This window comes from Gorilla gorilla, chromosome 2 (assembly GCF_029281585.2).
Source record: "Gorilla gorilla gorilla isolate KB3781 chromosome 2, NHGRI_mGorGor1-v2.1_pri, whole genome shotgun sequence".
Lineage (NCBI taxonomy): Eukaryota > Metazoa > Chordata > Mammalia > Primates > Hominidae > Gorilla > Gorilla gorilla.
Window position 1 is genome coordinate 202,465,939 of NC_086017.1, and position 15,489 is coordinate 202,481,427.

General features: G+C 37.3%; 1 protein-coding gene across 2 annotated transcripts in view; it reads left to right on the plus strand.

Moving 5' to 3' along the window:
- The window catches only part of CCDC50 (coiled-coil domain containing 50), a 71,408-nt gene that overhangs the window by 18,274 nt on the left and 37,645 nt on the right, over positions 1-15,489 (plus strand). For both annotated transcript variants that reach the window (XM_019024314.4, XM_019024312.4), the window contains exons 2-4: positions 9,648-9,710; positions 10,558-10,684; positions 13,630-13,720. In XM_019024314.4, coding sequence (XP_018879859.1) covers positions 9,648-9,710; positions 10,558-10,684; positions 13,630-13,720 — 281 coding nt within the window. The remainder of the gene's footprint in view (positions 1-9,647; positions 9,711-10,557; positions 10,685-13,629; positions 13,721-15,489) is intronic.

Sequence of the window (15,489 nt, forward strand, 5' to 3'; positions counted from 1 at the left end):
GCATTGTTTAGCTGAACAAATACATCCATATGTATACACACATTTTTCTTGATTCTGAGCTCTAATCTTAACAGTGCCACTCATTTAACTATGTGATCTTGGGCATATTATTACAAATCTCAGCCACCATTTCTTTGTAAGTTGAGTGATCTGTTTAATTGTGGCCCAGAGAAACCAAGAATTGACCACCTGCCTGTATATATCACTTTTCTAGGTATTCTAGGATTCTATTAGGCAACATATCCTTTCATTATAGTAAATCTGAAATTCCGGGTGAAGGAATTTACTTTTGTTTGAGGTAGTATTGATAGACATGTAGCTCCATAGCCTTGTTTCAGATAAGCTGGAGGATGTGGATGAATGAATATGCTGGATGGATGTGGGTGGAAAAATCCAACATTTCGTGTTATGTCCTGTGCACTAGTCGTCATTGTTCTCAGGATCCATCTTTTTCACAAACATTTATTTGAAAGTCACTATCCTGGGCACTGGGATAAATGTTGGAGATAAAATGATCCATAATATTTTTCTTGCCTTTCAGGATCTAGAATATATGCTGGGGAAACATGAATAAAAATTTTTAATAATATAATTAGTGCTACAGTTCTATCCTGTAAACCACGTGCTATGAAAACACTGAAAGAAAATGATAGATGAGTCTGCTGCATGTTTGTGAGTCAGCTACATAGGTGACGTTTGAATGGGGGTCTTGTAGGTTGATTGTGAATTTTCTAGATGGTAGAGGAGTGGATGGGTGCTTTGGGCAGATGGAACACAGAGATTCCCCCACCATCATCTGTGTAATAATGGTGACTAAGCTTCTTTCCCATCTGCAAGCCTCTCCCATTCTCTGTGTTTCATTCTCACAACAACCAAGCAACCAAAAACAGAGACCAAAACCAATAACCATAAGAATCTCTAAACAGATGAAATATTGGTAAATATTGCTTGGTTCCTTAGTCATCTGTATAAGGTGTAGAGTGAAAATGTTTGTCTTTCACAAAGAAATTGCAAAAATTCTGTGTCGACTTTGTGGACAGTTTAGTAGTGGGGTTATTATACTAAGGATAATAACTACAAGACAGTGCATCTGATTTAATTGTATTATGGATCTCTGTTTAGAAGGATCATCTATCTCCCAGACAGGTGGAATATCGTGGCATATTGGAAAGAACAGGGCATTTGGAGACTTAATTAGAAAAGTAGCCCTGCCATTGATTGCTTTGACTAGTAACAAAATAAATGAAGATGGAACACCTATGTAGATTATTTGCTTAGCTTCAGCCAAAATTAGATGCCACTACCCTCCCACTGTCATACTGTGTTTAGATTTTGTTAATTTCAATGGCATGAAAATTTTAGAACACTAAAAAATGGAGAAGGATCAAAAGTTTGTGTTACCCTTTGTTCTGTAGTAAATGAATTGCTCACGTATTACTTAAGTGTTCTTTTGTTTTCAGCCTTGAGCCTGAAAGTGAGAAATTTTAGCTATCAGTGATCAGCAACTCAGAGCTAAGTTTGCTTTTATGGGGCTCATAATTGGGGTATTTGAGTGAGCATAAGAGAGTGTCTGCTGTCTATAGCCAAGCATCTCTAAGCTCCCTACTTGCCCTGCTGATGGGGGTGGAGGAGGGGGTTGGTTTTGCTAATGATATTGGCGGTAGTGATATTGATGTCATTTTGTTGATCTCTATATAAAGATTGCTGGGGTTGAGAATGTAGAGGATTTTTCATTAGGATAAGATCTGTTCAGTTTCTCTGAATCCCATTTCTCTTTTACTGTGGTAATTTTATTAGAACTTTTAATAAAGAGAAGAAACTCTAACAGATTAGGGAGACATTTCTTTTGTAGGGTAGCATAAAAGTTTTACAAAATACGTTTATTATTTCAAAGTGTCATTAATATATCTTAGACACATGAGTCTAAAATTGAACAATATCTTCTCTTCCCAAATGGAGGGAAACTTGTGGATGTTGAAAAGAGGGTTAGAGAGATGAGGGCAAGTGGTAGGTCCCAAAGAGAGATTTCCCTTAGAATTTTTCACTGTAGTCACTACCTAGGGTTTCCTGTACGTCACTTAGGAAACACTGTGAAAGAATCGGAAGGATGGGGTGGTGGGAAGAGGGTGAGAGATGAGAAGGTACTTAATGAAGTACAGTGTACATTATTCAGGTGGTGATTACGGTAAAAGCCCAGACTTCACTACTAGACAGTATATCCATATAACTAAGCTGCACTTGAAACCCTTAAATTTATACAATTAAGGAACTTTTCCTGTTTTTTCAGGTGTAAATATAGGCCGACTGTGATTGCTAGAAGTCTATTCTTGGGAGATAGTGAGGCAAAGTAAACTAGGTCTCATTTTTATTTGCATTTTGGGGGACATGGAAACCACTTTCTGAATACATGTACCATCTTTACTAAAAATTACTTTTATCCTTGATTTTAAAGAACTTAATGCCCATTTATCTTATTTTAACTAGTATTTAATAATACCCCCCCTCCCTTTTTTTTTCCTGATACTCTAAGCAGAAATATCTGGGGCAAGAAGAGGTGGATTTGATTTCCAGTTCATTTGTTTTATTTGTTGGGTAGTCTTGCTCAAGCCGTTTTATTTCTCTTGAGCCTTAGTTTCCTCATAAGTAAAATGGGGATGTTGATAAAGCCTTTATCCTCAGATGGTTAGGAGGAATAAATGTGAAAGTGCATTGTAATTTATGAAGTGCTGTATAAATCTCAGTTGTGGCTGTCTGTTATTACCAAACTTTCACAAGACAAAATGTATCTCTTGAATATCTTTCTTGTTCATAGTAGATGTTTTCATGTATACAGAACAAAGGAAAGCAAGCATAATCCCTGCTTTCAAAGCAGAGTATATAGTCCCTCTGCTACTCATAGCATTTACATAAAAAGAATAATTCACAAAATTCTACCATTCTATAAAAGGGAAAACAGACACAGGTGAAAGAAATAGCCTCTAGTTAATGTGGTATTAATCCAGGCATTTTTATGTGGATGGAAGCTTGTAAAGATGAATCATGGCAATTGTAATTTCCGAAAGTCTTAGGATGTAGGTAAAAGAACAACGGAAAGGAAATGGCTTTTTTTTCACTTCCTTTTTAGTTTATGTAGAATTAGTTGGGAAAGCATTGGGAATGTGCACATTATTTGGATAATGTATGAAAGGAACGTGTAGCCATTCATGGAATCAGAAAATTCTGGCTTTGGTTGAAATGGGGTGATAGATATGTACTCATTCTGCATACTTGACTGAGGTGAAAGAAGGAGTTCTTGATAGCAGGAGCGCTGTTCACTGTTTAGATTTAGTTAATCTTGTGCAGAGCTGTTAAACTTTTGAGCAGAGTTAGTTTAGCAAAATGTCCCCCACTAAGTTTTTTTCTCACTGGCGTTGCCAGTATAAATACAAGTTAAGTTCCTGATTCTTGGCCAAAATTTGAGACTGTGTTCCTTTAGTGGAAGAGTAAACAAAATTCCTGCTGCCTTTAGGGTTATGTGTGTATGTGGGGGATGTGGCAGGGGTTGGGAGGGGGCACTTCTCTTTGTCCCTGAGAAAAAGATAAGGGGATTCTAAAGACTCTTACCCCATCACTTGTAAATCTGAATCACCTCTTTGAAACAGTCTTTAAAAAGAATATTTTGTTTCTGAGTGAGAAGGAGAGAAACTTGCTGTAAATGAGCTTTTTAAAATAACAATCTGAAATACGTTTTATGAAAAATGCTCAGAGTTTACTTATTTCTTTGTTGGTGAAAGCTGAGGAGATCTTAATCTAGTACTGTTAATGACTAAGAAAATAATTTTTTAAAGGCTGTTTTAGGCCTCCAAATTTGATGTCATTTGGGCTGGAATTTTAAGAGACATTCAAATCAATGTTGATCAGTTTTCTTTTCTTTTAAAGTGTTGAATTATTAAAATATACAAATTTTGTCTCTATTTTTCTACTGATTGCCAAGGGGAGGGCAGACAAGGATGTTACCTGTAGAAGGAGAACAAGTAGTTCTGCTTCAAAGTTCATGGAATGCTCCTACAGTTATTGGTAGGGAATTGGGAAGTGGGCTGTGTCTGGAGCTGGAGGGGTAAAGTTGGCAAGTAGATGTACCTGAAAAAAGGTGTGTGAGGAGAAACAATAAGGCGAAAACAAAAATGAGAGACTTCGGAAGCAAATGCAAGAAGAGAAAAAATATAAGAGATAGAGTTTTGTTGGCGTGAGGTGGAGTGGGGTGGTAATCACCAGATTTTCTTTGGTACATTTCAGGTAAGTTGTATACCAGGAAGCCTATGTAAAAAAAGAACCAGTTCCTTATGAGGGTGCACAGGGTCTTTCCTATCCCATCTCTTGCTGTAATTCTCTTTGGGGCTTCTGTGCTCCGGGCACACACAACTCCAGGATGGCCTGTGGGTTTTCATCTTTTTGTCTTTTTCCATAATTGGCCCCTTTGCCAAGAATGTTTACCGCTTCTGTGCATAGGAATTTTAACTTACCTTGAGATACATTTCGTGTTAATTACTTTAAGGTTTCTTGATACATTCTGTTTAAATCACCCCCACTTCTTACATCCACCCCCAGTTCATAACAAGCATAACTGTTCCAGTGTTTATGACTTCAAATAATTTTCTTTAGTACAACAAATTGTCTTTAGTACAGTGTTTATTAACTTACATTATACCTGTTTTCCTCTCTGATATTTCACCTCAGTGATGGCTTGGAGATGACTCATTCATCCTGAAATAGAGTTCAACACATGTTTATTGAGTAAATGGTGTTGATTAGGTGCATACTATGCCATTCATGTATTTAGGGGGAGATCAACAACTCAATGAAAATCATTCTTTAAGGAAATGGATGGGGGGTATATATATGTATGTATTTATGTATGTCAGCCAGTCCTCTTTTCCATTTCTAAGACCTGCTTGACCTATTGTAAATTAATTCACTGTACACTAATTTGTATATACAGGCATCCCTCATTTTATTGCACTTTGCTTTACTGCGCTTTGGACAAACTATGTGTTTTACAAATTGAAGGTGTGTAGCAAGCATTTCTTAGTAATAATGTGTTTTTAAATTTAGATATGTACATAACCTGTTCAGACTGAATTCCATCGCACATTTAATAGACTATCAATAGACTATATTAATAGACTATAGTGTAAACATAACTTTTATATGTACTAGGAAACCAAAAAATCGTGTGATTCATTTTATTGCAATATTTGCTTTATTGCAGTGGTCTGGAACCAAACCTGCAATATCTCCAAGATATGCCTATTTTAGATTAACATATCATTGAAACTCCTTTAATGAGAATGGGGATAGGGTTCTAGTTTTATGTAGTTTGTTTATTACTAAATTTGTTTAAATGATGTTTGACATATTAGTGTGTTATGCTGTCATAATAGCAGAGTTTAATTCTGTTTATGACATTATTTTCTTCCTTTCTCCTACTCTTGTTTGACCTTATGATCCAGCTTTATTTATTTTTTTTTTTAACTTCTTTCAATTAATGAGCACACGTTGTGTGGAAGGTGCAGAAAGTACACCCACAAAGTTCCTGCTATGAAGAGCTTGCAGCTGGATAGGGAAGCAGCTGTGTGCTCGAATTTCAGAGCAAAGTGCATTTCTTTCTGTTAATGCTCTTCTAAGCAATGAGGCAGAGTTGCACGGCTTTTAATGTTCAAAAGAGACTTAGCCACCATCCCTAACACTGGGAAAATGTCTGGGCAGAGGGGAGAGCCTACGGGACCATTGAGATCTGGTGGGAACAAAGAATAGTTGTGTAATTGACTATGGTGGGAAGCTCATTTTAATAGCAGACTGGGACTAGTAGAAGATGTTGATAGAGTTGGCTTACGGCAAGACGGTCAGCCTGAGTTCTGAATGAGTGAAGGTGAACATGGGAGGCAAAAAGTTTGAGAAATGGGAGGGTGAAAGGTGGTTCACCTTAAATGTGCCCACAGAGAAAGGTGGGAAGATGAGTTTATGCCGTTTATCCTCAGTAGGCTGTTTATGCTGTTTACATCGAAGGCAGAGGAGGTTAGAAAAGGAGAAAAGTTCTCTTCATGCTCTGAGCGTGGCCTGGCTGTGAAATAGTTTCAGTAATTCTCAATCTGGTTACTGATTTACAAAGTTGACTGGATATGTGATTGTTTTCCAGGTTGTGCTAGAATACTGATGGAGGGAATACAGAGGCAAATCTTGAAAAAAATTAGAGTGGGTTCAGAAGAAATTATATATTGAGCAAGTAATAGTTCAGTATAAATTAGATTATATGTTTGGAAACTCCTAGTAAACTCCTAAGGGCAAAGTCAGTGTATTTGACAATACAACTCTCTGTGTGTATGTGTTCGTGTACTTCCTCATAATCATTGAAAATCTTCCAGATCCCCTTCTAGCTCAGGCCCTCCTCATATCTTTTGGGTACTAGTTCAGCTTCTGCAGATTCAGGGACAAATTACAATAATAGAATATACTTCAGTCTTGCTGTTGAGATAGTAAGAAATCATTATGAGGAGTCATCAAGGTAATCAGCAATTCAGAAATTTGTCACACCTGTTATAATGTGTCAAACCATATCTTCATGTTCATGGTTTAGCAATATGTGCTGTTGACAACATGAAATAAGTGAATTTAATTATAGAACTTAAAATGTAATATGTAAGACATTTAAAAAGCACAGGAAATAGAAAAACCCATGAACCTACCACCCACATCAAATGTTAATATTTTGCCTTATTGTGTATCTTTTCTCTTTTTGCTTTTGAAGCAGAATGGCTCATGCAGCCAAGGCACTCATGCCCCTCTTCATCTCTCTGGAGAGAGAACTACTGTTTGGAGTTAAGTTTGTGTCAGTGCCATATTATTAAAAAAATTTTTTTTAACCATAGGTATATCTGTCTACAAACTATATTTTAATGTTTAATGTTCTGCTGACTGAAGTTAAGAAATATTTTTAAAATTATTGTAGTTCTTCACATGATTCTCCACATGGAAAAATGTAATAATTTCATAATTTTTAATTTTAGTTAGCATGGTATTAGAAACATAGAAAACATATTTTTGGCATAACGTTCTGACCTAATAACATAAATTGAAGTGGCTTTTAAGCTTTTTGTAATCTATAGAATGATGTGTGTTTTACATTTTGACCTAGTACCTATCATCTCTGTATGTATATATTTCTGTGATGTTTATATATAATACGGGAAAAGTTTCCCCAAACTAGTTTCCTGTACTGTGTGTGATTTATACTAGTCCCTTCGTATTTGTGGGGTGGGGTGTAGAGGTGGTTCCAAGACCTCACATGGATACTAAAAATCTATGGATACTTCAGCCCCTAATATAAAATGGGGTAGTATTTGCATATAATTCATACATATTCTACTGTATACTTTACATTGTCTGTAGATTACTTATACTACCTAATACCGTGTAAATGCTATGTAAATAGCTGTTATACTGTTTCATTTAGGAAACAATGATAAGAAAAAATGTCTGTATGTATTCAGTACAGCCACATTTTTTTTTCCTGAATATTTTTTATTTGTGGTTGATTTAATCCATGAATCCAAAACTCAGGGCTATGAGAGCCAACTGTCCTCTGTTATTCTCTAGACTACTGACTTTTAAAATGCTTTTCTCAGGCTTAGTAAATTGATTTTTTGACCTAATAATAGATTGCCACCCATAATTTGAAAATCATTAAGATTAATCTTAAATTTGATCTAATCATAATTAATCTAAAATTAAGACTGACTTTTAATATATAAGCACAAGCTTTTCCAGTATAATAAAGGTGTTTTAAATGATAGGTCAGTACATTAAAATAACATTCTTTACACAAGATTTGATTATATTTATTTTAGCTAATTCATTAATTTTTGTAAATTAAGTCCGTGTATGTCTTACCCATTTAAAAATTAGATATTAATTAATTGAAGTGTTTTAGAGAATATGCGATGGTTAATGTAGAATATTTTCTTTCTGTCTATTCTTACCATGATTTACCTGGAGGGAAGGAGGGCCATCATTGTGTCAGGGAAGGGGAAAGAGCTCTTGAGCTCTTGCTGGCTTAGATGTTGACCCCCAAGCCCTGTCACCAGTGAACTCTGTACAGCCTTAGAAAATCCCTTCTTCCTTCTGGCTTTCAGTTTCCTCACTTATTAAATGAGGGTGTTATCTAGCTCATCTTGAAACTACTTTTATTCTGTGAAATATAAGGTAACTAGGACCTGGGCTTCAAGATATTAGAATCTGTTGAGAATATAGCTGATGAAAAAGAACAGGGCTTTCTGTTCGAATTACTGGTTTTGCTGTTATGTTTGAGCGAGGATTAAGCAGGTTGTATCCAGTTTAATATAGTTCTTGGGCAATAATTATTCCTCCATTATAAAACCATTTCAAAATAATCTTGACCTCCCCAAGATCTCCCTCCCTTTTTGTGGCATTATCCCTCAGTAGTGAAGGACACAACTAATGTTGAGTGTATATGTGAACATACATAAGTGCAAAGAACGGCAAAGGAACGTTTTTCATTCTGTTTCAGTTAAGTGTCCTCATAGGCAAATCCAAAGCTTCAGAAAGAAATCTATCACTTTTCCTAAGCCCTAGGGAATGTTTCATGAGTCCTACTCAATTGCAGTAATCTGAGGCTTTGGGGAATTTCCTTTTTTTAACATGAATTACATGCTTGGAATAGAGTGAGAACATATCACCTAAACTACACGTCCTTAAAACAGCACTTTACATGATGAATCCTTCATGTTTTGTCTGTTTGTATGTTTACGAAGCAGGAGTTTAAACTGCAGCTTGGGGTAAACATGGATACCATTGTTTACCCCAAACCATTTCTTCAAGACCATTTTTTCCCATTTTGCTTGTGAGAAGATAAGTCAGGAAATGCCCTTGCCTGGCTCTTCAGGTGGAGGCAGAGTTGGGGCAGATTCCTGGTTTCTTTCAGGGTTCCCATTTTCTTTTGGTTTGTAGATTATTTTGGGGCAGCCCAAGGTTTAGAGGGACCTAGAGACCTAGTTCTAACTCATGTCCCTGGGGATTGACCCACTGAAGAATGTTTAAGAAATTAAGAATTTTTAAAGTAGAGCTCTGCCCCTACCTGAGGGACTAGTGAAAATATATTTTTTCTTGAAAGACGCCAGGGTAGACATAAATTGCTGGGAGAGGATCGTCTGAACCACAGGGAAGCATAGATTAGATTTCTTTTAACACCTCTAATTATGCAATAACTCAGTTCTCTCTCAGTAGCAATATGCAAAGCATGACTGATACGTCTGTTATTTCAGCAGCACTTAACCCTCCATTTATAGAAGTGGATTGGAATTTCTAGACCTCTGGAATCTGATTCTGTAAATGTTCTCACCTCAGGCCAGGGGCCAAGGCTAACCAGTATTTTGTGACACCCTGTGCTTGGCACTAAGCAGGCACTATGGATTTTTGTGACTAAAGACTGCATACTTAACTAGTCATTATTTTATGCATTGAGAATTATAAAGTGTGTCATTCTGAAATATTAGAATTGATTTTTTTTAAAGTAAAAAAAAAAAATCCTTTCCTTTGTATGTTAAAGTATTACTAATGAGCCTTCCGGTCTGTTTTTCCTCCATCTACTGTAGTATGCCGAGATTTTGCTGTCCTGGAGGACCACACCCTGGCTCACAGCCTGCAGGAACAAGAGAGTGAGTAATACCTCTCCTTTATGCTCCTTCAGTTTTCTTTTTTTAGTGGTAGCTTGAGGCTGGTTTCTTAGGGCTTAGGTGGGGAGAGAGCACAGTCACTTGGCTTCACCATCCATACATCCTGAAGGATTTCTTTAGGCAAATGATGCCTGGGTGATCAGTGAAGTTTCGGGCATGTTAAGTAAGATAGGCTGCCAGGAATTAGTAGACTGCTGCGTCTGTAGGAGGAAAAAGAGGGGTTTGAACCTTTTTCCTAGCCTCTTGTTGTAGGAGGGATACAATGGTTGTAGATTTATCTGGGGTGCGTAGAAGGAATCTATTCTTGCTCCTAGGATAGGGACTTGAACAGTTTTCCCAGGCAACTGTGGTATAAATGAGATCACATTGTGGATTTTTCTGAATCTTTTTTTCCATGTAGTGATGAAAAGTAAATCTAAGCTATGCATGTTATATTAAAGTACATACTTGTGAATATATGATTTGTGAATTCACATATCAATATAAAATTGACATTTTGAAAAATGCGGTTAATAAATAGAGTGACAACATGTAGTAGTAGAAAGAGCATTGGCCCTGGCTTTAGAATATTTGTGTAGATGTCCTGGCACTGCCACTTTGTTGCCGTGTGACCAAAGGCAAATTATTTAATCTTTTTGATCCTCTTTTTACTTAATGGAAAAGTGGGGATAATAATTCCTTGCTCTTTATTATATATTGTTGTTGAGACAATAAAATGAAGTGATGGATGCAAAGCTGTTGTTATGGTAAAGCTCTTAAGATTATTATGGCATTTATTACTAACAAACCAAGACATTATTCATTCCTGTCCTCAATCGTTTTGTTCCAGTTGAGCATCATTTGGCATCGAACGTTCAGCGGAACCGTTTGGTCCAGCATGATCTCCAGGTGGCTAAGCAGCTCCAAGAGGAAGATCTGAAAGCGCAGGCCCAGCTCCAGAAGCGCTACAAAGACCTGTGAGGATTTGGGAGGTGGGAGGGGTGATGTCAAGACTGGTTTTCTCTGTGGAGCTAGCAACCAGGGCAGGGGAGAAGGAGACTACTTCTGTTCCTCTGATTCCTTTTACTGTTAGATTACAAATCTTACCCTGGATGTCTAACAGTTTTTTTGATTTGAAAATGTTTTGTTGTTGTTGGAGCACTTGACCAGGTTTAAGGACATGTTGATGATGGTGTGAATTTTAACATTTTTTAGCTGTTATGACCTTGGGCCAGTTAGTCAACTTCTCTGAATTTATTTTCCTTACCCATAACATGCGGATAATAATCTCTGTCCCCTCTGCCTCATAGTTTCTTTGGGGGATCCAGTGAAATAGTGGACATCAAATAACTTTATGGGTTGTATTGGTTCCTTTACTATGTTCTAGCTGTGTTTGCCGCTCTTACTTTCCTTGCTTTTCAGTACATAGCAGAATGTTCTGAAAAGCTCTGAAGTGTAGACTCAGTTTTCTTGATAACTTCAGTGTCTGACAAAAGTTCTCTCTAGTAGCCTCCTTTAACACACAGATAAACGGAAATGATTATTTCTCAGGTTTCTTTTGGCACAGTGACTTTTATTCTGTTTCAGTGTTATAAAGCTCCCAGGATACATTTCTTCTTTGAGAGTGGCTCTTACATCCTAAATCTTTAATGTGGGTAGATTTAACCACAGATACTGTGTTGAGGAGGAAGGGGTAAAGGAGAAATGGAAGGAACCACTTAATTTACTTCAGTGTCATATTCAGGTAAAAAGGAAAGCCAGTCATTTTTGCTAACTTATAGGAAGGGTTTGTCTTTCTGTTTATTATTTGTAGAGAGGACTTTATTAATCATTTTGTTAAGCTTCCCTTATTTTGTAAATAAACACTTTTATTGATTCATGCTAAATCTGGCACCATGAAAGGAGACCAGAGATATGAATAAGACAGCTGTTGCCTTTAAGGGCCTCAGGAAAACACCTTGAGCATTGTGTATCTGGAGATACGTGCATGAGTCACAGAGAATTGAAATGTAAATTTCAGGCCTATTTAGAGAGAAGAGACTGGGAAAAGCTTCACAAGACGATGTGTTTAATCTGAAACTTGAAGGTTAATTAGAAGTTTATAGTGATGGGGAAAACCATTCTAGCCAGAAGGAGCAGCATGCATAAGGGCAGGAGGTAAGAGGACTTGGAATCTCACGTTAGCTGCAAGAAGTTCAGTGTTGCTGGAGTGGAGAGTGTATTTACAGGCAGAAGTAGGAAGTGAGGCCAGAAAAGTAGTCAAAAGCTGGATCAAAAGGGTCACGATAAGTTATGTTAAAGATTTCAGGTTTTGTAGATTTTAAATTATAAGGAATGGAGAACCATTGAAGTAGTTTTAGATTTTCATTTTGGGATCTATTCTGTAGACTAGGTGGGTAAAGGCTTGGAGTGGGCAAGATTTGAAGGCAGCTGTTGAGCAATGGTCAAATTAAGAGATGGTGAGGCTTGAATGAGGACAGTGGTGATAGAGATAGAGGAAGGAGATGATGAGGCCTAAATTGAAGGTCATGGTAATGGAGATGTAAAGAGAAGGAGAGATATTTGAGATGTTATGAGGCTCAGTGTCACAGGTTAAGGTGAGAACCAAAGCTAGAATGTTCTAGAGTTCTAAATTCATTGCCCTTTACATTATTCACAATTCTCTGTTAGAAAGGCCAGTTCTGAGGTTGATGCAGATGTTTAAAATCCTGAATTAGGTTAATAACAGTATAATGAGCTTTTTCAGAAATTATCAAGACAAACCACTCAAATATAAATCAGGACTAGAGAGTGATATTTTATAGGTCCTAAAGGAGAGAAGAACCAGGTATTATATTTCTGCCTGAGACTTCAAGGTTTTGAAATTGTTCCTGGATGAAATAAGTAAGCTAGAAGGGAAGTCTTTCAGTTCACTCCCTGGCAATTTTAATAGCTGGACATCTTGGGAAGGATGAAATGCTGCAGTTTTCATTGAACTGGAACCTTTTATTCAGTCTGGATACCGGGGCTGCCGTAAGTCAGGATTACCGCTTGTTTACTACTGCTTTCTCAGTTTTGCTTTCCCAGGAGTCTGTATAATTAGCTGACTGAACCAGAGACGGTACTTCTTGGAAATATGGTTTGAAATCATTAAACTCAGATGAAGCTTCACTTATTTATTTTCTGTACCAGGAGATACATCTTCTGTGTCACTTGTGACCTTTAACACTTCATTTGGGTTTGCCTTCTCTACGGTGCTTCTACTTTCTTCCCACTTATTATCACATCCAGTGTAGTTATTAGTCAATTAATTCTATACAGATTTTACATTAATTTGGGAGGTTCAGGTAGAGGCTTGAATGAAGACAGAGGCCTTTGAAAACTAAGTCCGTGATTTTGTGTATGATTCTTCATTATTACAATGAGTGAAGGAAAAGAAGAAATATAAATAGCAATTGGTCTGAGTAGATTTTTGTTTATTTTCATTTCTTTGGTTTGAATAGATAAGAATACTATGATATTAGACCTATAATGTGAAGTTACTAACTGTACACTTTTTTATAGCTTATAAAATGGCATGACAGAGAATGATTTGTGGTTATTAGTGGTAGAGGCAGGACCGGCAAACAGGCCCCAGTGGGGTGAAGTGATAGGTGGTATAGAAGAGGTGTGGAGTTTTCCATTGTTGGGTGTGATGATCAGATTCCAGTTCTACCACATATTTTCATTGTGATCTTGAGAAAATGATGCAACTTCCCTGGACCTTAGTTTTCTCATCTGTAAATGTGACCGTCTCAGCCTCTTTGCATCTTTATCTTGAAGATAAAGTGAGAAAAATAATGTACTTCTCATATAGTGAGTATTCAATAAATTGTATTTATTACTTTTAGGAAATACATTATTTTTTATTTTCCTTATTCATGTTTTCACCTTTGCTTTTTAGTGAACAACAAGACTGTGAAATTGCTCAGGAAATTCAGGAGAAGCTGGCTATTGAGGCAGAGAGACGACGCATTCAGGAGAAGAAGGATGAGGTATAACTTAGTTACTGCCCCTCTCCCTCATGGAGAAAGGGGTGCTCAGCTTTAGAGCAAAAACTTTCTGTAGGTCACGGGCTCAATGAAGGGTTTCTGAATGGGAAGCAGAATGCCTCTTATTTGGGCTGCATTTTCCTCTGTGGACCATGATTTATAGCCTCTTGATTATGTAAATGGTAAAAGTCTTGAGAGATAATGGATAATTTCACATATGATGTGGGTTAGTTTCCTATGACTGCTGTTACAAATTACTCTGCAAACTTGGCTTAACAGAAATTTATTGTCTTAGAGTTCTGGAGGCTAGAAGTCTAAAATCTGAAGTGTTGGCAGGGTCACGCTACCTCTTGGGAAGGATCCTTCCTTGCCTCTTCCTAGCTCCTGACTCCTGGCAATCTTTGGCATTCCTTGGCTTGTATCTGCATCACTTCAGTCTCTGCCTCCATTGTCACATGGCTTTCTTCTCTGTCTGTATCTTTGCGTCTTCTTGTCTTCCTGCAAGGACATCAGTCATTGAATTGAGGACTCACCTTAATCCAGTATGACCTCAGCTTAACTAATTACATCTGCAAAGACTGTTTCCAAATAAGGTCACATTTTGAGGTTTGGATAGAAATGAATTTAGAGAGGGCACACTATTCAGCTTACTACAAGGTGTCTGTCCCTGGGTTGTTCTTGCAACATTTGAGAGAGCAGACTTTGAGTGGGGCCTGCGCAGGAGGCAGGGAGTAGTCCTTGGGAGAGGCCAGGAGCGGGTATTGCTCTCATTCTTTCTCTTTTTCTTAAAGGTTTCACTTTCCTCTGATCTGTTGGTTAAAAAAAACTAATCAGTTTCATTCTGTATATATTTTTAAGTCATAGTGTTTTTAAGGCTGAAAATGACTAAAATTACTAATAGTGTTTGGTTTGTGAGAAGACTTGAATTTACCATCAGCTATTATTTCCTTTTGTGTTATTATTTTCAGCCCTTTTTTTTTTATTATTATTTTTTGACAGTGTTTTGCTCCATCACCCAGGGTGGAGTACAGTGGTGTGATCTTACTGCAATCTCTGCCTCCCAGGCTTAAGTGATCCTCTCTGCCTCTTGAGTAGCTGGGACTACAGGCACACGCGCCCACACTTGGCTAATATTTAAACATTTTTTTTTTGTAGAGACGAGGTCTCACTATGTTGCCCAGGCTGGTTTCAAACTCCTGTGCGCAAGCTGTCTTCCTGCCTCAGCCTCCCAAAGCACTGGAATTACTGGCATGAGCCCCTGTGCCCAGCTTAGTTTCAGCACTTCTTATGAACAATTTATTTCATTTTACATCATTTCTGTGCTACCCTGCTTTCACACCTGTTATGCTGTACTTGGTCACTGTCTTGATTTATAATAGAGAAGCAAATGATTTATTATTTTTAATAGTTGGATAACAGTATGGTTTGTTAAGCACCCAGAAACACTTTCGAGGGTTATAAGCATGGTGTTAATTACATAAACTGAAACTATACTGGGCAAACTGGCACTTATGATCATCATGTTAAATAGATATGATCAGGGTCATCAGTAAACAGCCTACATACACTGCTACTCCTACTGAGCCACTCTTGTTCCTGTAAGACTTCTGTTCAATGCCAGATGAATGTGAAACACCTGGTATGAGTGTATTGAGTTGTTTCTTCAAGAAACAAATCATGATCGTGTGATAATCAGAGCTGCAAGTAAAAATTAGGGATTATTTTTTATACTTCCTGTAATACACAGGAGGCTCTTTCTTAGTATTTAATGT